General features: G+C 41.2%; 1 protein-coding gene across 1 annotated transcript; it reads right to left on the bottom strand.

Annotated features, from left to right (window-relative positions):
- Positions 1-1,028: 1,028 nt before the first annotated feature.
- Positions 1,029-6,626, bottom strand: LOC132589194 (ferritin light chain-like). The gene is made up of 3 exons (XM_060261884.1): positions 6,284-6,626; positions 2,747-2,893; positions 1,029-1,512 (listed from the first exon to the last, which is right to left on the bottom strand). Exons 1-3 carry the CDS (start codon positions 6,455-6,457, stop codon positions 1,180-1,182), a joined length of 654 nt encoding a protein of 217 aa, XP_060117867.1. The 5' UTR covers positions 6,458-6,626; the 3' UTR covers positions 1,029-1,179.
- Positions 6,627-24,140: the final 17,514 nt, after the last annotated feature.

The raw sequence follows: 24,140 nt of genomic DNA, 5'->3' as shown, positions 1-24,140 counted from the left end.
TTTTTGGGGGGGGGGGGGTTAAGAAAGAAGGAACACAATACAATTTAGAGGTTCTGGAAATCCACTCCTGTGAGCTCCTGCCCAAAATGAGGTCTGTGAGAGAAATAAAAAGAAGGACCATAGGCAGAATGAAAGAAAACAACAAAGACAGAAAGAATGAGAGGAATGAATGAAGGCAGAGTTATGTTAAAGTTTGGGAGAAAGGAATAAAATAAAGGGAAAGGAGGAAAGAAGACAGGGAGACAGAAATGGCAGGCAGGCGGCCATTAGAAGCCTGCCTTTTACCCCCTCCCACTTGCAAGTGGGGGGGGGGAGTGAAAGTGAGCCTTCAAATGGCTTCCTGCCTCTAAAAGCAAGCAGCCCACTGTAGCCTAATTTGAATAGAAAGAGTGAAGACTATTTGAAGGTGGAAAGGTGATACAAAGTCAGTAGAGTCCATTTCTGCTGCTTCTGAACTTCCCCCTCCCCCCATTGTGATGGAACATTCCTTTCCTTCAGTTGAAGATTTTTAACTTTTTTCTGTAAGAGTTTGATCAAATAACTTTGTACACTGAAGCAATGTTACATAAGCAAGTATGTCTGCCACATGATATTAGTTTACACTGGATTCAACCACAGACTGTGCTGTAAATGAAGAGGTGGTATATTGCCCCATAAGAAGGAGTTTCTGGCATATTTTAAATAGAATATATATACCTCACCTCTCGAACAGTAGAGGCAGGGTGTGTGTACTGGGTGAGTGCAACTTTGGTGGGGAGTGTTAGTTGGAGGCAGCAAAATGCTGGCAGCATTGTTGGGGGAGGGAAGAGATGGACTGAGGAGAGGCAGTGGTAATCCATACGAAGAACCTGTCAGCAAAGAACTGCCTAGCTCAAAGGTCAGTGGCCTTCTGAAGGGATTCTGGCCTGACAGGGCCAGCAGTAGGTGGGTCACAGTGAGGCTACCCAATGACAGGGGGGAGTGGTGACAGACAGAGTGCAAGGCCACTACTGTGGTAGCCACAACTCCCAATAAAAACTGAGAATTGAGCCACTCACTAGGCTTTTATTATATCTACTAGCGGTAAAGCCTGTTATTATATCTGCTAGAGGTAAAGCCTGTTGTAATAAGAAATCTATGATTCTGCTGTAGAAACTCCTCTGGCAACAACTGAATTGCCTTTGCAGTTCCTGAACATTTCTAAAGTGGTGTACGGGGACTGCAATGAGCTTCTAAGTCTGGCTCAATCCTTAGTTCTTTTTCTAAACGGTCTAGAAGATAGTTCTCAAGGTTACCTCTGCCATCCTGAGCACTCCTAAGCCTATGAGCATTAGTAATCAGATCTCCCATCAGCTTGATCTTCTGGATCTTGGGTGCTAGAAATTGTTTCTTAATTGTGCTTGCAGTGTGAGGGTCTGAGTTCTTGATACTCAGAGCATAAAGGTCCTCAAAATAGCCTGCTAACATCTTCCACTGTATTAAGGCAACTTCCAGAGCCGCTGCCACGCCATTTATATACACATTGGGTGGTTTCTGGAATTACAAATAGAACAACAAAAATTGAAAACAGGAAAATAAAAACCTGCACCCACTTCACAAAGTTATTATGAAACTGGGCTACCACTTTCAGCTCCTTGAAAATAGCAGAAGAATTAATATGACAATATGTACAAAGAATACTTACAAGGTTTATAGTCACTTTTATCCCCTATGTCAGCCAAGCCACTAAAGATCTGATGCTGACACATTTTGTAAATAAAATTTAAAAATTATTATACCTGCCTTTCTATCCTCATCAGGGTCACCAAAGTGGCTAACAGTTAAAACAAACATTATGAAATTATAAAACAATTTAAAAGCACAACTAAAACAACTTATATAAAAGTACAGTATGCATACTTCTGATAATAACATTCTAGGCTGTTCTGTAACAATTCATATTGTTATGAAGCTGAATAAAGTCCCATTAATACAACACAGACCCAGATGGATCTCAAATAAGTGGGTTATTTTTTTTTTTTACTTCACTCTGAGCAATTTGGAGGAAGGCTGGTACATAAATATAGTGCATGAACCTTCCACATATGTGGTGTCTGCATACACCTTGCCAGGGGAGGGTTTCAGACTGGGCTGAACTAGGAGAGACAGAGAATCCATGAGGGAATTTCCTATCTCTTTAGTTAGGAATTGCAAGGAAGCCCAAAGTGGATTAGTACTACTATGCTGGGGAGGGGAGGTTAACCTTTTTGAACCTATCAAGACAAACAGCAACTTGACCTGACTTGGATAGCCCAGGCAAGCCCAATCTCATCAGCTAAGAAGGGTCAACTCTGGCAAATACTTGGATGGGAGACCTCCTTAGAATACCATTAGTCAGAGACAGGCTTTATTTAGCCACCTCCCTTAATGTCCTCCAGACTCCCAGTAGGGTTCAGTTACCAGAGGTCGCCATGATTTCCAGGTGCATGTGAACACACACACATATACGTGCACAAAGAATACAAAAATATAACCCCCACCCCACCCCCCACAAATAGCAGCTTCATGGAGTGGGACAGGGAGGGAGAAAGAAGAGAGAGAGGATACCTTATTCTTCATGCACATGAGTTAAAAACGTTAACAATGAAATACCGTAATATATCAAGACAACACTGCCAGGAAATGATTGTATCATTAAATTAAACTTAGAGAATGAGATATTTGCCAGTTGTTGAAAGAATAATTTCTGAAAGAAGAAATATTCTGCTAGCCAGTATTTGCTTCATACCTGGATAACTTTGGTACAATACAGGCCTCCCCTGTCATGCTGGTATTGTATCAGTACCTCTGCTGCCTCCTTCTCTTCCTTTGCCTGTTCCCAGAAGAATTTTGAAACATTTGGTAGACTCATATCAGAGAGATCAAAGATTTCACCCTGCATTTTGCAAACAAACAAAACAAAAACACTCACTGCAGTTCATATAAAAAGCACGCATGGGTGCTAATAAACCCCCAAACCTGGAGCATTTAATCTGCTGTACTGGCAATAAGCATACTAGGCTGTTTAAGCACACAGATACCTCTTGCTGAATCAGGGCACATTTCAACAGCAAATATTTGTGAAGGCACAGAATGCCACAGCTATACAATTAGACATAGTGTTGGTTTCCAAAAAATGTAGATGTCTAAGAAAAAGCAGTACAGAGTATAAAATTAGATTAATCAAGCTGCACAGCTGCCACTCACTGTGGCTACATCCCTTGTAACTCCCTGTAATAGCAGAAACAACAGGGGAAAGCTGGGTACATATGGGATGAACCAAGCTAGTTCTACTCTCCCCCCATCCTCCATAGCCTCTGATATTGCTGTGGTTCTTCCCACGTGCTTGCCTTTCCTACATAGGCTTTGCATTCATAAGGTCACTGGAAGGATGTAACCAGTGGAAGATGGTAACCATGCCACTCCCATAATGCAAGACCCAGGACTGAGATTGCTAGTGCCTACTTCCTATTATGTTCTCCCTCCTTGAGCACCCTGCCTATTGGCTCCCAGCCCAGTCTCATCAGATCTCAGAAGCTATGCAGGGTTGGCCCTGATTAGAACTTGGATGGGAGACCACCAAGGAAGATGGGGGTTGCTGTGTAGAGGAAGGCAGTGGCAAACCACCTCTGTTCATCTCTTACCTTGAAAATCTTTTGGGTTGCCATAAATCAGCTACAAGTTTATGAAGCTTTGTACACACTCTCTTCCTAATCCAATATTCACTTCTTTGCCTCTGACTTCTGAACCACCAAAACATACCACCTGTAGAGAATGTTTTTCTCAGCTAAACACACCTTTCACGAAAGTTACACCATTTAAACAGCAAAAAATAAGTAATTCTTCTCACACGGTAAGAACACTGAACGATTTTGCACTCACCCTACGCCGCTCTGACGTTCCTCTTTTCAGTGCGGCGTCCTTCCGATTTCCCACTATCTGCCCCAGAGCTTCAGCTTGCGTCGCTGTTTTTGTGTGGCAAAGAGAAACTGGTTTTTAGCAGTTTCGGGGCAGATAGTGGGAAATCGGAAGGATGCCATGCTGAAAAGAGTAACGTCAGAGCAGCGTAGGGTGAGTGCAAAATCAGCTGATATTCATTTTGTGATCTTTCAGCAGGGCCGGATCGGGGGGGGGGGGGCGGCAGAAGGGGGTGCTTGCCCCAGGCGCCAACAGAGGGGGGAGCGCCAAATTGGGTATGGAGCCCATTGTATTCTATGGGACCATAAGAAAGAATGGTCCATAAGGGAGTGTCATTTTTTAATTTTGCCTCCCCTCAAAAAACATGTAGATTTGGTCCTGTCTCTCAGCAGTTTAGCCAACAGCAAAGAGAGACTACAGAAACTCAAAAGCTGACAGTTGATATATATAAAATGAAAATTTACTCCTTTCCTTGTTGATTATGGAAAAAAATATGTATTTATATTTTGAGGCTGTAGAATTTTAATTTACAACTTATATTTAATCAGTGTAATGTTGTCAACAGTCTTCCTTTACTCTTTTTAGAAGGAACACAATAACAGCTGAATATGTCATCATAACCACCCTTCAGCTTGGTGCTAACTCCTCTTCCTTTACTTCTTTAACTGTATCATGTTGCATTCTATTCATTCTGAATTTGGCTTCAACAATTCTTTCACACTTAATTGGCTCTCCTAGAGCAGCTAATTCCACTCCTCCTAGTTTCCTTCACTTTAATTCCTCCTGTGGCCTTGTAATACATAGTGCAATCTTATACAGAATAACTCCAGTCTAAGGTCACTGGCATCAATGGGCATACACTGGAGTAACTCTGCAAAGACAGCACTAATAACTATGGAAATAGTGTCACTTTCTTATTATCTACCAAATCATGTAAGTCATCTTCACAGGAAAAAGGACTCAATTTCTATCCCAAATTGAAAACTCTTAAAAATGGATTAATTTACCCAAACTGCCACGATTACAATCCTTATAATTAGGGAAAATCTAAGAATCTCTTCTCAAAAGTGCAAGACCTCCAAAATTAAGGTATTTAAACCATAAATTACAAACTGCACAAGAAAACAGAAGCTTTGTATCAGTTTATGAATTTTGCCACAGAAACTGCTGAACCATTATTTTACATGCAAACTGCTAAGATTTAAATATAGTATATTCCTTTAAAGTAGAAGTAGAGTTCTCTCAAAACTCTCTCAGCCCCACCTATCTCACAAGGTGCCTGTTGCAGGGAGAGGAAGGGGAGGAGACTTTAAGCTGTTTTGAGGCTCAAGGTAGAGAAAAGCTGGGTATAAAAACCTTGTCTTCTTCCATGTATACATATACACAGGCATGCGGTGCTTGTTCTGTGAGTAACAAGGCACCCAAAAACATTTGGTCCAATACTAGAAAAAAGCAATGAGTTAGATCCAAACAGCCTTTTGGCATGTAAGAAATGGAGGGGTTCCCTTTGACCTCCAAGAAAGTAATGGGGGATATAAGCTATGATTCACCTGGTTTAGACCAGAACTTATTTTCAGTGCTAGAACAAGGTTTAGCCTTGGAACACGGAAGTAATAAAAGTGTCTGCTGGCATGCACAAGACACCCTCCTTTGATTATTTTTTTTAAACCACCAATGGCCTGTTTTAAACATGATGCCAGGGCTGCACTGACCAGGCATCTTGTATAAACCCAACACCTGCCCAGGCTATGGATCTCTAGTGTGCTAAAGCACACAAAGTAGCTATTCCAGCCAGCATGCTGACACTCATGCAACATTAGCAAGCTAGTTCAAACAACCTGCCTACCTGTGCCTTAGATCTCAGCAGTGCTAAAGTTGCAGATGAAAAGATTACATTGATTTTTATATGCCATTAAGCCTATATATGCATAGTCTCTTGACTTGCTAGTAGGGGTGCCAAGTAACCTGGAGAAAAATGTCTTGTCCATTTAATAGAGGCTCACCGTGTGATGCTTTTGGCTACTGATGATTTGGAAAATACCATTGCATATGAAAGGGACGGAACATTTTCTTCCCAGGTGAGGTGGCAACCCTACCAAGTGATGTGCATCACTTTATGAGCAAATCGGCGATCAGAAAAAAAATTGAGAATGGGCTACATTGCATCGTAAAGGTCGCGGCAGCGGGAAAAAAAGGAGGGGGGGGATACAGGGTCTTCTGAAAAGCCGCAGGCCTGGAGGTCGTCATAGGCAGCTCTTAAAGGCGGAGGCAAGGGAGGAGCCTTGGCTCGTTTTCTCGGCAGCTGCAGAGAGCTGCGTCTGCGCGAGAAAACAGAGCTGCGCGCGCTCTCCTTACGCGGAGGCCTTACCAGCATCTGGAAGACGTAGGAGACTTCCAGCAGGGTGCTGGTGACTCCGCACAAGGCTTCCTCCACCACGGGCGGGAAATTCTGCTTCACAAGCTGGCTGAGAGCTCTGCCATGTCGATGGATGGTGCACAGGGGCAGGCCGCTCTTGAGTCTTTTCGGGCTTGGCTCGGCCATAGCTACGGCGAGCTGCCACCGCCCCCCCCCCCCGCCTCAGTCCAAGAAGTCGCCGTCACCGCCTCCCGTTGGCAAGTCGCGACGCGGCCTCTCCGTAACGCGCGGAGGCATTCACCTTCGTTGAGGATTCAAATAAGTCCCGAGCTGTTGAATGCGACCTGGAAGAAGCGCGCTTGGTCTCTCCCACCGCTTTATGTAGCTCCGGGTTCACTGCGCAGAGGCAGGGCGGGTCGCTTGTACCTGGCACGACCTGGCTCCGGCGCGGGCATTCTCCAGGTTGCTTTCTGTTCTTTCTTCAGCGAGGGGAGAAGATTAATGGTCCTGGACAAAATTTCTCCAGGGCTTGAGGAGACTTGTTTAGATATGCACCATATTAGCGTGCCTATATGGCACTGGCCCTTTATAGTTCTATAGCCTCGTGCACTTGCAGCAAGGGTACCAACAGACACAGCAAGCCCATAATTAGATTCCCTCTGTCCCTTTTAACACCACTCAGGCCCTATGTCAAGTTTATTTTATTCAGAACATTTACTAGCTGCCTTTCTTCCTTACCCGGTAAAAAGTGCCGTGAAAACGTTGTGAAAGCAACGTCACCTCAGAGTCGGAAACGACTGGTGCTTGCACAGGGGACCTTTCCTTTCCTCCTTAGGAAGCTCAAAGCAGTTTACAAACATAGATAAAACATATAGAGTAAGATAATTTAAACCCACAAAATTTAAAATCACTACCCAGGACTGCTACTAAACAAAAGCAAGTGCAATCCTCAAAAAGCCATCCCCAACTGCATCCTGAAGATCAAAAGTGAGGGGATAGGTGCACCTCCCTGGGAAGGTTCTGTAATTGTGGGGCTGCCTCTGAACAGACCCTCCTGTACCCACCCAACAAGCTTTGATTGATTGGACAGTCAAGAGGGCATCTAAACTTCTGATCTCTTAATTTCAGTAATTGCTGTACTATTGCAGTCTCATGTTCTGGTGGCTGGTGCTGAGCAGCTAGCTGCATTGTTCTGAAATAGCTGCAGCCTGAAGTGTAACCCAAGTAGAGTGCACTGCAGTAGTCAAGTCTGGATAAGGCATGGATAATTTGACTGACATACTGAGCTCCCTTGAATCCACCTCCGTCACCTCCTGACTGCAGGGCTTAGTATATTTGGGGAGGGAATCTTAGGAATTGTACATTCATTCTGATCCTTTCCTTTGCCCATGCAGAAGGTTTTCAATCCATACTCACTTTGCTTATTCATTACTTACAATATAGTCTGCATTTCCCAAGTTTACAGAGAGTAGATTGATACAATCAATATAAAAAGACATTTAATCAATGAAGCAGCACAACACAGAAAATCCACAACTGCCTCCCCAAATGACCCCTACTCTATGCCCAGAGGAAGAAGCTTATAGTTGCGATTTTCTCCCTCTGCCCCAATTCCATATGCATATATATATATAGAATCGTAGAGTAGGAGGGGGCACACAGTTCAACCCCCTGTTCAATGCAGTATCTGCCTAGACTCTAGCGCATCCCCTACAAGTGTTTGTTCAGCCACTGCTTAAAGATTGCCAGCTTTCCACCTCCCTCGGTAGCTGATTCCACTATTGAACAACTCTTACTGTAAAAAATGTTTTTCCTACTATCCAGCTGATACCTTCCCACCCTTAATTAAAACCCATTATTGTGAGTCTTCTCCTCTGCTACCAACAGGAACAGCTCCCTGCTCTCCTCTGACAGCCCTTCAGATACTTAAAGAGAGCAATCATCTCCCCTAAACCTCCTCCAGACTGAACATTCCCAAGTCCTGCAGCCTTTCTTCATAGGGCTTGGCTTCCAGGTTCATGATAACCCTCATTATTTCCTTTGCACCCGCTCCATTCTGTCCACATCCTCCTTTAAGACAGGCTTCCAGAAGTGCACACAATACTCCAGGTGCGGCCTAACCAATACTGTGTACAGCAGGACTATGACATCCTGTGATTTGGATGTTATGCCTTTGTTGTTACTTCCCAAGATGGCCTTAGCATTTTTTTGTCACTGCATCACACTGGCTGCTGATATTTAACTTATGGTCCACTGGTACCCCAAGATCTTGTTCACACACACACACTGTTACCCAGAAGTGTATCCTAATTTTTGTTACCGAGACATAGAAATTGGCACTTATCCTTGTTAAATTGTATCTTGTTCACTTCTGCATGCTTTTCCAGCGTGTTCAGATCTTGTTGAATCCTATATCTGCTGGTGTGTTCGCTGCTACTCCACTTTGGTATCATCTGCAAATGTATATAAAATATGTACACTTTTAGGTTAATTAAGTAAACATCTGTGATTCAGGACTAAGTGATTTACATTCACAGCAGAATCCTGAGGCTGCTGCCATGCTGGTGGCCAACTGCCAACACAAAAGCAGCACTGCTGTTCTGTTCTCTGTGAGCATTCTGCTATCAAGAACCACAACTGTTATTTATTAAACACCCAGCTGCTAACATGTCAAAACAGACATCCAGGCCCAGGGAGTATATGCTATGCCCTTTGAGGCCTGCTAGAAACAGGGGAGAAAATTAAATAAAATAGCTTTAGAAAACTTAAAACAATATCCTTGTAGGTTCTTGTGGTCAAGTGCATGACCAGATCCCATGTCTACAAAATGAGACAAAACTATAGAAAAATATATACAGTTTCTTTACAGAAAAAAGAGAAAAAACATTAAAAGGGATATAAAAACCAACTAAAATAACACTCAGTATGCACAGAGGAACACAGAAACAAAACCTGGCAATTAGCCAACCTGTCTCTACGCTGAACTGTGCAGCCTACTTTGGCTATTTACCTAAGTCTACTTACTCGATGCTCCCATAGTCAGGCCCACAACACCGGCAGATGTCTTGATGTTCCGTCTCCCTTGTTATCATCAGTGCTGAATACATGTCCTGATGCTCCTTGAGATCTTCATGATCTGGTTGTTGGTGGGCACCTAGCCTGAATATATTGAGAATGGCTAATTGGCTACCCAATCACTGACATGATCTAATTAGAGAGCTGTCATCTAGCTCTGGATTCAGGTGTTGAACTGTCAAAGCTAGGCAAAAGGATCTACCTGTCAACTGGGGGGGGGGGGTGTCTGACTTTACAGGTGTGACAAATTACCTCTAGATTTAATTAGGTAATTGCCTATTATCTCAGCTATACATTGGTGCAAATCCTGGTAACATTTACAGACAAAGACATTGAATGACATAAACACATACATTACAAGGTACAAGTCAGTTTCTTGACAGGCAAATAACAACATGTATCCATCCCCAAAATACAAATGCCATAGCAAGTATGCCACAGTCTGTGGCAATCCTGACAACACCCACCAGTCAGCCAACAGCATCCAGTGATGCTTCTGTGAGTTGCACACACAGGTGCAGCCAATCACTGTCTTCTGATCCAGCCACTGGCCCTTGATACCACCCTTCCTCCCATAAAGAGCCAGTGGACAGGGAGGAAAGACCCAGCAACAGTGCAACCTCAACAGAGGCACATGACTTGAGCAGCCTCTCAGCCCAGAGGGGATGGGCACCTGTCTAGCTGATAAAGTGTCCCTATTCCCAGCAATGGCCTAGCAGCAAAAGGGCTGCACATACACAACCATTCCTGGTCTCATACCCTCTGCCCTTGAAGAAGTAAAAAATGAAATACAATAAAAGAGACCAGGTATGAACCCATAGCCCCTGTACCCAAGAGCAGCATCTTAACCACAGGACCAAGATCATAGGTTCAAAGGAGGCCTGCCATCAGGCATTAAGCACTCCAGCTATGGCATCATGAGCAGCCATATGGGGCCAGGCAGAGCCCATTGCTGATGTTTTGCCCCATAAAAGGGGAAACAGGACAGTGCAGTTGGGCTAATCTGGAGATCCATCATTTGGTTGTGACACCATTCCACAACCCCTCTGCTGCATCCTTGGCAGCAGCTCCCTTGTGTCCACCCTGAATCCCCTGCTTCTGTACTGTTTCAAATGCCAGCAGTGCTTTGATGGAGCGTGTGAGCAAGGGACCCCTGTCTCTGTGCCAGAGAAGTTGCATACACAGTGCCCTGGGCAGATGCCCCCAAGGGTTTTCATCTGTCCACCACAAGGGCCCCCTTCATGTCTTCCTTTCTGCCCTCACATGCTCTCATTTGTCCATCTGTCCTCCTTGCAAATCCTGCCACTGCCCATACTCAGTTGCATGTACCACCTACACACTCTCGCCAATACCACTGGCTGGTGTATGCAGCTGGAAGTCCAGCTGCCATTGCTACCAGGAGTGCCATCACTTTACACCACCCACATGCCTTTCCTCAATGACTCTAGGCAGTTGGGTGGAAGCGTGGGTACACACAGGTGGAAGGGGAATTGTGTGGGTGAGGTCAGTGACAGTGGGCCTCTTCAGAAGCCTCGGACCCTGGCAGGTGCCCCATTTCAGGGTATGTTAATGCCAATGCTACACATATCACCTTGGACCATCCACCAGCCCATTCCCCATGCATGCTGCACACAGCAGCCAGCCAAGTCTACTTGTGGGAAGGGAATGGGGACCAATAAATGGGACAAGGCTTCAAGATGCCACTAGGCCTTTGCTATGTTTTGCCACAAAACAGAAGTCCAGTGGCTCTAGGGAGACTGACAGTAGCATGGGCATCCCTGAGTTGGAGCTTACAATCTTGGATGTGTGAAAGGGTAGCCCTAAAGGGAAGTCACAGTTGTGGGAGAGGGAGTGGGGTAGTAAGGGGGAGAGGTATTCTTATCCATTTATTTATTTATGTATGTATGCAGTGGTGGGATTCAGCAGGTTCGCACCAGTTCTATGGAACCGTTACCTAATGTGCCATCAGTTCTATAGAACCGTTTGTTGGTCGGGCGCCTGCTGTTAACCGCCGCCTCCCCCTTCACCGCTGAGCAGCAGCAGGAGGAGGAAGGGGTCGCCTTTGCTTTCTGCGCCCCGATGAAGGTGAGGCTGGAGGAAACGGCGGGCTCCATAGGGCAGCGAGACCAGGCTACTCATTCAGTAGTTCATGGAGAGCAACATCTACGATTGCCATCAACCAAAAGAGCCATATTTATTTCCATCCCTGGCAGGAGGACTGCACTTTAAGGAGGATTGCAGCTTACCTGTTCCACTGGTGGCTATTTCAAAGTGAGAACCAGCTATCAGCCACAAGCCCCATTAGGCAAAGTCTTTGGTCTACTTTCCTGAAACATGGGCCAGGTCCTGCACTGGGGAACAGTACTCAGAAAAGCATGCCAAAGAGCCACATGTGGCTTCCAATCCATTGAGTGAAAAACACTGATCCAACTGTAACGATATACAACTGGAATCTTTGTGGCAGGGTGCAGCTTTTAAAGAGCTCTTCTACACAATCCTTCAGAGCGCTCCCTAACCTGCAGTGCTGGTATAGTTTAGTGGCTCAGCCACAAACCACAAAGCTCCAGGTTCATATCTCACCTATAAATGAATTTAGTGGGTGGTCTTATGCAGTGGTGGGATTCAAATAAATTAACAACAGTTTAGTTGTCTTTACCTCTTTTACTGTTCTTATTGCAGTATTTAATGCGTGAATTATTAAACTACCTTTCAGTATATCTTTTGGTATAGTTAAAATAGTCATTAGGACATAGAACCTGTTGTTAATTTATTTGAATCCCACCACTGTATGTATGTATGTATGTATGTATTTATTTATTTATTTCCCGCCCTTCCCACAAAAGTGGCTCAGGGCGGCTCACAACAGATAGTCAAACATAAAATTAAACAAGTATTTAAATATATAAGCATTTAAAACATTAAAAACATTAAACATTACAACAGTATGTATAACAGGAGTCTGGCAAAGCTACATTTAGTTTCTCATATCAGTTGTGTAGGCTAGCCGGAAGAGGGTTGTCTTACAGGCCCTACGGAACTGAACAAGGTCCCGCAGGGCCCTCACCTCCTCCGGCAGCTGATTCCACCATGTAGGGGCCATAACAGAGAAGGCCCTGTCCCTAGTAGATTTTAGGCGGGCTTCTTTTGGCCCAGGGATAGCGAGAAGATTTTGGGTTCCCGATCTCAGTACTCTCTGGGGAACATGTGGGGAGAGATGGTCCTTCAGCTCTCCAGATGTTTTTTGCCTACAACTTCCATCAGCCCCAGCCAACATGGCCCAGCCAACATGGAGTTATAGGCAAAAAACATCTGGAGAGCTACCGTTGGCCACCCCTGCTCTAGCCTGATCCTGCATTGAGCAGGGGGTTGGACTAGATGGCCATGTCCCTCCAACTTTGATTCTATGGTTCTGTAAATCAGGATAGCAATGTCTGGTGGTTTTGCCACTCAGAATCACCTAGAAGGTTCTCAGCCAGGTCTCCCTCTGCAGATCTGGATGGTTGCTATAGAAGTAACCTGTTTTACTTGCAAGTCAGAATGATGAATAGGCATTGACTTTTAGTACTAGAACAGTGGGCAATCACATAGCTTTTCTCCTCTTGCAGCTTAACTGATATTATGGGCCCATGCAGTCCTTCATTTCCCTTTGGCCAGTTTGTTTTAAGCTGAAATATAAAGGGGGCATCACAGCAACATTTTCTGTTGTATGACTTATATTTGGTGAGATGTGGATTTTTTTTTACATTCTTGTAGAGAGGTTGATTATGAAAGAAATGAGAATCCATGTTTTTTGGTAACCTATTTACGTTATCATGTGTAATAATGACTGTCATTTTCAAATAATTGGTAAAGGGAAATGCCCTTAGGCATGTTCAGAATCCACTGGTCTAGAAATGTGATTAATCTATGTAGCTTTCAAATCTGATAAATTTCTCTTCACTTAGTTTCTACCTAGTTGAACTCATTGCTGTTTTTAAAAGTACTACCCCTTTTCAGTTCATTCATAATTAGTTTTGTGTAAATCTGTATTCCATTTCATGCTCTAATTATTACAGTGACTGTATGAAACTATCTCATGGCATATTCACATTCAAATAAGAAAAAACTGAATGGGAGGCATGTAGTTGTATTTTAATATTTAAATCTTAATCTTGCAGTGCAATTCTAGCATTTATTCTTTGGGGTTTATTCCCTGGAAAGTGTTCTTATGCTTACATCCCTAAATCCACTGAAGTCAGTGAGTTCTGAAAGGAGTAACTGCTTAGCATTGCAATGATAGTCTCTTGTGAAAAAAATATTGCACACCTTTAACGGCAGATGTGATACACAGGGAGATTTGGCAGTATATATTTCAAAATGACTGGAAAAACTCTTGAATTAGAAGAGGGAATAGCGCCTGCCATTTTAAGAGCCACTAGATTGGGCTCATTAGCTAAGTCTTGTTCCAACTGCCCCAGAGACATTTTAATCCCATTTTTATACCCAAGATCAAGAGACTGAGTGCTCCGTGAGGCATGGAAAAAGGGTTCACTACAACACGAGGGCAAAAAAGTACAGATCCTTAATGATCTATCTCCCAAAGCTCTACAAAAACAGAAGTCCCTGAATTACTTCGCATCAAAACTCTTTAAAACCAACATTCGATTTAGATGGAGCCCATCCTCCGATATACAAATCTTCCGTGGAGGCACATTGTTAGAAGCTATGGATGTGTATTACTGAATGAATTGGGCATCAAATTAACTCCAGAAGAAGAAAAGCAACTGATCACTGAGGCAATCTAAAGCAACCTCTGAACACCATGAAACGATTCAAGGCTCTTCTGGACGATATAAAGTTAAATCTTCTGTTATAGTCTTGAAATTAGAGTGCATTGGAACAGTTATAGCTAGACCACCAATAGTGAGCTATTGAAAACAAACTTATTATTGATTTTCCTTATCTCATCCGACTTTTTCCTCAAGCCTCCATGGTTTAATCATTTAATTATAGAAATTAACTATAGAACTATAAGAATGATGTTTGTGAGTGAAGCAAGCAAAGTTATTTTATGTGAAGTATTTTATAGTATATTTAGGTTTTTTGTTACTAGATGAGAGTAAATGTATGCCAAAAAATGGTATAGGTATTTTTATGAGTATGCATGCAAGTAAAAATAGTTAAGTACAAAAAATACATGTACTAAGTTTGAATGGATTATAAATGGATACATGAACATAATGTATACCACACTGGGAAAAACAAATTTTGGGAAACTATGAGTTTGCATATTAATATGAGTGGATTAACTCTTGTATTTTCTTAATTTCTCTTTCTTTTTAAAATGTAGGAGGCTGAGTTATACTTACTAATAAATTACCAGGTATATGAATTCCAGTGAAACCAGCAAAGTGGAGTAACGTTTTAATCTGAACGTTAAAACTATCTCCCCCCCCTGTTATTTCTTCTTTTCTCGTCTTTCTCTCCTCTGTTCTGTCCACTACCCCTGATCACCCTTCCTTCCTTCCTTCCTTCCTTCCTTCCTTCCTTCCTTCCTTCCTTCCTTCCTTCCTTCCTTCCTTCCTTCCTTCCTTCCTTCCTTCCTTCCTTTCCTTCCTTCCTTCCTTCCTTCCTTCCTTCCTTCCTTCCTTCTCTTGTTTAGTAATTTTCTTTATTTGTTTTTATTATTTTTATTACTATAGTTATTTTTATTAGGATTATTACTAGTATTATTAATATTAATATTATTATTAATATTATTTATTGTTAGTTGCATTATTACTACTACTACCGTTAATCTTTCTAATTAGTATAAAAAGTAATAGTTAAAATATGATAACTGTAGATCTAGCAAAACTCTGTATAAAATTATAGAATAAAAGTTATAAAAGTTTTTTTTTCTTTTTTAGAATCATGTTGTATTGAGTGGAATATTTTAAGAATACAATCCTTTTGGAGTATAAAGAATTATGATTTATAAAGGAATTTATTTATTCTATAACCATAAAACCTTACAAGAAACCCAATTAATACTGTAATCTGGCAAAAAACTAATTCCAAATTATAACATTATATATAAAGTAAAAATTATGCCTACTTTTACTGGGCAGTGAAAGTCATACCTTGAGTTGAACATAGAAGAGAGAGCAAGAGGGATAAAACTCATAAGCAGGTAATAGTCCCTCTCTCCTAATCAACTTTCAAGCAAAGGAGCAAGCATTTTTGTTCCTTACCCTTGACAGGGAATATCCTGAAATTAACCTCATAAGTGGGTTAAACAATTTTTTTTTATTTGAAATAGTTCAGACTTTCCTATTTGAAGGGAAGACTAGTCATAAACTGTTGTAAGGTTTTATATTGGTTTTTTATTTTCTATTTTTGAACTTGTTGAAAGAAGTAATACTACAATATAGTCTACAATATATCCCATCTCTACAAAATACGTAGTTGGAATTGTAGGGGTCTGGGTAACCCAGTTAAGTGTAGGAGGATTTTGAATCCAATGATTAGGGGGGAAAACATTTTATGCATACAAGAAACACACCAGAAGAAAGCTTGTAATAATTTATTTAAATCTGCCTGGTTCACACAATGTTTTCAGGTTGCAGGTACATCTAAGTCCAGAGGAGTGGTCATCCTCATCTCGAAAATGGTCCTGTTTCAACCACATCAAGTTAAAACAGACCCAAAAGGATAATTTATTTTTGTGAAGGGTGAGTTAGATGGTATTCCAATCATTATTGCCTCAGTGTATGCACCTAATATAGAACAGAATTTTTTTAAAAAAACATACTTTTCAAACTAGCAGATTTTCAGTGAGGAGAATTAATAATGGTGGGTGACCTGAACTATATTACTGATCCAAAAGTAGATAAAACTCATAAACCTGGAAGGAAAGGTCCTACAAGTGCAACGGAATTAGCTGACCTGCTACAAATTCATAATTGGGCAGATGCATGGCATTCATTAAATCCTGGAACTAGACAATACTCTTACTATTCATCCTTACATGATATCCACACCAGGATTGATTATATAATTGTTTCTAGAACTCTACTTAAAGGAGTACATTTCTCAGATATGGGCCAACGCATGATTTCTGACCATTCTTGGGTATCCTGCTCCATACTGACATAACAAACAGCCACAAAACAGACTAATTGGAAATTAACAGAGTAATCCGGAGGGGAGGGGGGCGAAAGCGCTGTGGAAACGGACTTACTGCTACACCGGTGGTCTGGAGACTTACGTTGGTGGATCCTTCTCCGCACCAATGGAAATGGGGCATGCTCCACTCTCTGGCTGCCGCAGCGTGCCACCGCCGCGGGCTGATGGTGAAGTGCCGTCGTGCCACACTTGGGGCACAGCAGAGGTGCATGGCGGCACGTCGGCATAGGAGGGGGCTGACCCAGGGGCGTGGCTGCTGCTGGTCAGCTCCCACAGAGCTTTTGGTGCGGGAATGCCCCTCCCGCGAGGCGCAGATTTCCGCCACGGAAAATGTTGGTGTAGGCAGTAGTGGAAGCAGGAAGTGGAAGGCAGTAGTGGAAGCAGGAAGCATGCTGGTGCAGCAGCACGGAAACCCCTTTGGGAGCTATATTATCGGCCCAAAAATCCCCTCCCGCTGCGGGCTGGCCACGGCCCCCTTCCGCACCCAGTTAGTGCCCCCCACCCTACAAAGGTTTTGATTCCGGCCATGCACAACTCCCCAGAAAGGGCAGGGCGCACAGCACGGCGCTCTGCTCCAGAGGGCCACGCCGTGCTGACTTAGCACGAGGAGGGGTGCACTTGGTGGCAGGAACGGCACATAGAAGGATGTTACCTAAGTTATGGATACTAGACTTGGGAGGAGGTGAGCAAATTTTGGGCCGTCTGCTTAAGCACTTGTGCTTCCTAGCCCTAACAGGTCTCACTTCCAGAGCCCCCCGTATGGACGGATAAGTCCGGCTCAGAGTCCTTGCAGCCCCCAGCCCCCAAGACCGGCCAGCGTCGTTGCGGCTCCCCCGCACTGCATGTATTGGCCATCCCCGTGCTGTGGGGCGAGGGGGGTGCGACGTGTTGCGGCTTTCCTCAGCCCAGCCACTAACTCACCATCTAGGGCAGGTCCTGCTGCTCATGTCTGCCCCCGCCACGGCTGCTGTGATTGCGGGCTCATATGCGATGCAGCTGGCCCGCGATGCACAACAACTGGAAATGTGTGGGATGGCTCCATCAGAGGCAGTTGGAATGCTCGCCTTAGGCTCACTCAGGGTTGGAGTTCTATGCCTGCATCCGGCAAGTCCCCCCTCCGTCTCTTTGTCTTTCAGGTGTGTGTGCTGCACACCAGCCTCTGCGGCCGCTGGAGCACAGCCACCCGGCCCCAGCAGCCCCGCAGCTGTGGGTGCGTCCTCCAGCAACGGCATCTTGGATTGCGAGAGCCAGGAACCTCCACGTGCGAGCTTCCTCTCCCCGCTAGCAGATCAATAAACTTAGCCCAGCGGGGCTTCCAGGTTTGGGTCATGGAGGATTGAGCTGCTTCTCAGTTGAGGAGCAGACCAGAGCCTCTGTTCTGGGCAGAGAAGGTGATCCTAACACCTGCTGCCTACTTCTCCCAGGCAGGGAGAAGGCCAAGACATGCCAGTTTGGTGTAGTGGAGAGCCAGTTTGGTGTAGTGGTTAAGTGTGCGGACTCTTATCTGGGAGAACCGGGTTTGATTCCCCACTCCTCCACTTTCACCTGCTAGAATGGCCTTGGGTCAGCCATAGCTCTGGCAGAGGTTGTCCTTGAAAGGGCAGCTGCTGTGAGAGCCCTCTCCAGCCCCACCCACCTCACAGGGTGTCTGTTGTGGGGGAGGAAGGTAAAGGAGATTGTGAGCCGCTCTGAGACTCTTCGGAGTGGAGGGCGGGATATAAATCCAATATCTTCATCTTCAATATCTTCTTCATATTATATTCTGAGGGGATTTACGTTGGCTGACGAGGAATTCCAGTGGGGTTCCTTTTTGGCTTTGAAGAGTCCCCGGAGAAGGATTGCATTCCAACGTCTACGGAGGACTTCTGGGGTCATTAAATTGACTTAAATTCACCAGGATTCAAAGCTTCTTTGGAACTATTTAACATCTATCTTTGAAGAGAATGGTGTTCAAAAGGATAGCGACTTCAAAGGTAAAAGATCTTTATCACTCCAGGATTAAAATAAGACTTATTTGAAACAAAGACAAAGGACTGAATCCAACTACGTTATTTTAAAGTAAAGAAGATAAAGGAGGGGGTAAATTTGGGACTAATGGAATTTAAGAAACAAGGTTAAAAGACAAAAAACTTTTTTTTTTAATACCTGTAGTCAGGCCAGACAACCCACTCCAAAACAGAACTGCTGACTTTATGGACATCACAGGAAATGGCATCATAGAAATATCATGAGACTTCTCAACCATCGAGAACGAGACTTCGTGGCAAGAAAGGAAGGAAGTAGCCATTAGGAGAAGGGAAAACTGCAAGCCTTCTAGCCTTCTCTAGGACTATAAATCATAGAGAAGTACCGGCGACCATTAAGAGAAGGTCAAAAGTTTAAAATTTTTAAAAAGAAAATGGGACTTTAAAAAATAGTGAAGCCGGCAGGTATTATTAAAAGGTGAAATCTATTGGACTATATGCTTGGAACTAATTTTGGAGCACTCCAGAAGAAAAAAAGAATTTTTTTTTAAAAAGGGGGGCAGAAAAGCTGCAGACACCATTTTGAAGTAAATTAAGCTTTAAAAAATTAATATCTTGACTTAGGAGCCTCTGGGAATGGCGATTGTGGGCTTATCTAAAAGGGCATGCTTTAATCTATACAACTGTATGATTGAAATTTGTTTTGATGAGGTCAACTTTAGAGCCTATTTTAGCAATGGGCAGGCAGTGATGGTTGAATAAATCAGGAGCAAAACAGAGTTGTACGAGGGCTAGGTCACTTGAAGAAGCAAAAATGTCTAAATGGCAGGAGACAATAGAAGCCATGGAGGCAAGACTGGCAAAAGTAAAAGACTCAATAACAGAGAGTAAGAAGGAATTAAAAAAAGATATTGAGTCCAGTGCAGAGGCGTTTAAGAAAGAAATAAAAAAAGAAACTGAGGATCTCAGGAAAGACTCCCAAGCAGCGTTAAAAAAAAGTGCAGAAGGTAGAAGAAAAGGTGAAAGACCAAGACTCAAGAATTGACACAGTGGATTCCACTATAAAAAAATGCAGAAGAAAGCAGTACTACAAAATTGTAAATTAATGGAAAATCAGATACGTCTGAGTGGGGTGCCTGAATCTGATGAGACTGATTTAAGGACATATATAATAAGAATCATTGCTGAGTTTTTGGGGGATGCCTCTGATGAAACCAGTTACTTCTATGACTATATTTACAGGATCAACTCAGTCATTGCCAGAAAAAACAAATTACCAAGAGATGTGGTAGTAAGATTTGTGACAAGAGATACGGTGGGAAAGATTTTAAGTAAACAATTTGAAAATACACTGGAGGTGGATAGCAGTAGTGTAAGAATTACGAAAGAATTGCCAAGAAAAGTCATAAACGACAGGAGACTATAAAAAATTGACTGACAAGCTGAGAGAAAATGAAATGAGATATAGATGGATACTCTCAGAGGGCTTGTTTTGAATACAAAGGAAAAAGACTTACAATTACAAGCACTCAAGAAATGACGAAGTTTTTAGATGAACATAAGGAATTTGGGGGTACAGAATAAAAATAAAAAATCATGATGGTTTACAAATTAATATCTTGGAATGTAAATGGACTAAATTCACCACAAAAAAAAGGGCAACTTTTCATTGGATTAGGAAACAAAAATGTAATATAATCTGCTTACAAGAAGTACACATCAAACAAATGGATTATAAATTTTTATGGAACAAACAACTGGGTGTGGAGTTTTATTCATTGGCTAAGGAGAAAAAAAAATTAAACAAGAATTAGAATTAAAGAATTAAACAAGAATTAGACCCAAAATTGATTTTTAAGGACGATGATGGTAGATATATTGTGGTGGAAGTGATGTTGAACTACAAAAAAACTTTGTTATTGGGGTTGTATGCCCCAAATGGAGCAAAAGACTCTTTCTTTAAAGACATTATGCAACAATTAGATCAAGTGACATATGAGCAAATCATGATAATGGGAGATTTTAATGGAACAGTTAAAAATATTTTGGATAGATCTGGGGGAAAAAAAATGAAGGAAAACTACCAAAGTCATTTTTTTATTTAGTGCAACAAGAAAGTCTGGAAGATATATGGAGGGAATTTAACCCCAAAGAATTACTTTCTTTTCAGCAAGGCATAATTCTTTCCCAATAATTGATATGTTATGGATTACAAAAGATCTTGGACTTATAATGAAAAAAATAGAGATTCTTCCTAAAATAGGGGCATACCACAATCCATTAATGTGGTCTGCAAAACCTGTGAAAAAGACCCTCAGATGGCAGATAAATGAAGATTTGCTACAGAAAAAGGACGTAGTGGTGTCTCTGGAAAAGGAGACCAAAGTTTTCTTTCAAATAAATTAAAAAGAGGACATTCAATTTCAAACTGTGTGGGACGCATACAAAGCGGTAATGAGGGGCATTCTAATTACACTGAACAATAAAGATGAAAGAGCCAAAGACAAACAAATGCTGGACATTCAGAAAGAGATTGGAAAAAAGGAGAAGGAGCTTAAAAAGAGACCTGGGGAAAAATTATAAGGGAGAGTACAATATTACAAAGTCAATTGAGACATTTGTTAAACAAAGAAGTGGAATGGAATTTTAAAAGATTTCAACAGAAATCTTTTGAAGGAGCATATAAGCCTGGAAAATACTTGGCCTGGCAAATGAAAAAAAAAAGGGAGAATAAAGTCATTAACAAAATTGTATCAGGAGGTAAGGATATTGTTGACCAGGAAGGAATTAAAAGAGAATTTTATAAATATTATGCCAAGTTGTTTAAATGCCAAAAGGTAGATAAGGGAAAAATTGACACATATTTACAGAAAATCAAAGTAAATCCCTTAACAGGAAATATGGAGAAAGTTTTAAATGAACCAATTGAAAAAGAAGAAATAGAAGCGGCAATTAATTCAATGACAATGGGGAAGGCACCTGGTCCAGATGGTTTTACAGCAAAATTTTATAAAGTCCTCACGGAGGCGCTATTACCAAAACTTCTGAAATTAATGAATATTATAATGGGAAAATACCTAATACATGGAAGGAAGCAGTAATTTTGTTGATACCGAAAGAAGACAGAGATGCCATGATTGTAAAAAACTATAGACCAATATCATTACTTAATAATGACTATAAAATATATGCTAGAATTCTAGCAGAACGCCTTAAACAGCATTTGCAGAATTTTATTAAAGAAGAGCAAGCAGGATTTCTTCTCAGGAGGCAAATTAGAGATAATATCAGAACAGTTATAGACATTATTGAATATTATGAGAAACATCCTGAAAAATAAGTAGCATTATTCTTTGCAGATGCAGAGAAAGCTTTCGATAATGTGCATTGGGATTTTATGTTTGCGGTTATGGAGAAACTGAGATTGGGAGAAGATTTTATAAGAATGGTGAAGGCGATATATACTGAACAACAAGCAAGACTCTGTATAAATTCAGATTTAACAGAAAAAATGATAATTAGTAAAGGAACAAGACAAGGTTGCCCTCTATCTCCACTGATATTTATAATGACTTTAGAGGTTTTGCTTATGCATATTCAAGAAGATAAAGATATAGAGGGACTGAACTGGAGAGCTTTTTCTTATAAATACAGAGCGTTTGCAGATGATGTAATGTTTATAAATGAAAACCCCACTCATGTAACACCATTGTTGCTTCGTAAGATACAAGAATATGGAGAACTGGCAGGCTTTTATATAAACAAAGAAAAATCGAAAATTTTGTGTAAAAATATGTCAAAGAGCAAACAGGAAGAACTACAGAGGTTAACAGAGTGTGAAGTTACCTGTAAAGAAAATATTTAGGTGCAGAAATCACAACGAAAAATATTGACTTGGATAAAAATAACTATGAGAAGCTTTGGCATAGGATTGATGGAGAGCTGATAAAATGGAATAAATTGAACTTGTCTATACTGGGCAGAATTTCCGCAATTAAAATGAATTTTTACCAAGAATTATGTTCCTGTTCCAAACAATTCCAATAGTGAAGGTTAATAAACAATTTAATAAATGGCAAAGGAAAATTTCAGAATTTGTATGGGCCGGGGAAAAATCAAGAATTAAAATGAAAATTTTGACTGATGCAAAAGAAAGAGGAGGTTTCCAACTGCCTGATTTAAAGTTGTACCATAATGCAGTATGTTTGGTGTGGATCAAGGAATGGATAACATTACTAAACAGAAAACCACTAGTATTAGAAGGTCATGGAAATGTTTTCGGTTGGCATGCTTATATGTGTTATGTGAAAAGTAAGATGAATGTTTTTTTCTTACATCACTATATAAGAAGCAATTTGTTAAATACCTGGTCAAAATATAAAAGATATGGGGATGAGAGGAAACTGCTTTGGATTGTGCCAACGGAAGTAATAAAGTTATATTCAGATACTAAAGAAAAGAAGTGGTTATCATATAAACAATTGTTAAAAGTACATGGAAAGGTGGAATTAAAATCGGCTGAAGAATTACAATATAAATATAACTGGTTTCAATTGCAACAAATTAAGAGTTTGCTTGAACAGGACATTAAAAATGATGGAATAAGACAAGAACAAACAGAACTGGAGAGAACGCTGTTTGGTGATAATGAAAAGTTGATTTCAAGAATTTATAAATTATTATTAAAATTGTCTATGGAAGATGAAGTAGTCAAATCTCAAATGATAAAATGGGCGATAAATATAAATAAAGAAATACAGATGGAGTAATGGGAGTACTTATGGAAGAACTCTATGAAGATATCGACATATTATAACATTAAAGAAAACTGTTTCGAAATGTTATATAGGTGGTATATGTCACCTAAGAAATCAGCAAAAATGAACAATCAGGTGTCAGATAGATGTTGGAAATGTAAAAAACATGAAGGATCTTTCTACCGTATCAACAACAACAACAATTTTTATTTGTATCCCGCCCTCCCCGCCAGAGCAGGCTCAGGGCGGCTAACAGCATCATTTCATACGTTAGTCATACAATCAATAAAACTACATTAACAGTTCAACTAAAATTCTAATAAAAATTCTAAAATTAATAAAATATATACTGGTGCTATGATTATGTGGTGGACTTGTGAAAAGGCAAAACAATTTTGGCAAAAATTGAGATTTCAAAAATTTTGGGTTATGACATTAAGAAGGCACCAGACATCTTTTTGTTGGGATTACAAATGGAAAGTTTTCCAAAACAAGATAGAACGATAATTTGGTGCATGCTTTCAGCTGCACAGACATTATATGCTCAGATGTGGAAGCAAGATAAAATACCAGAAAAGTGGGACTGGACTCTAAAAGTTATGCATTGGAGTGAAATAGACAAGCTTACAAGAATCTTAAAATAATATGATCTAGAGAAGTTCAAAATTAAATGGGGAAAATTTCAAAAATATGTTGAAAAGCAATGGAAGGTAAAAGGATACTTGGTGATTTTTTATAACAGTTGAATTTTTGAGGAATAACAAACGGACTAAAGTCAAAAAACGAGATTATGTGAACATATTTTTTTCAATTTATTCTTTTGATAAGGACTAAAAGATAAGAATGAAGATGGATTATAACTATAATATGTTTTTTCTTTTCTTTTTTTCTTCTTGTTTTAAGATTTTTCTTATGAAGATTCTTTAA

The sequence above is a fragment of the Heteronotia binoei genome, chromosome 21 (assembly GCF_032191835.1).
Source record: "Heteronotia binoei isolate CCM8104 ecotype False Entrance Well chromosome 21, APGP_CSIRO_Hbin_v1, whole genome shotgun sequence".
Taxonomy (NCBI): Eukaryota; Metazoa; Chordata; class Lepidosauria; order Squamata; family Gekkonidae; genus Heteronotia; species Heteronotia binoei.
This window is presented reverse-complemented; position numbering and strand designations above follow the sequence as displayed.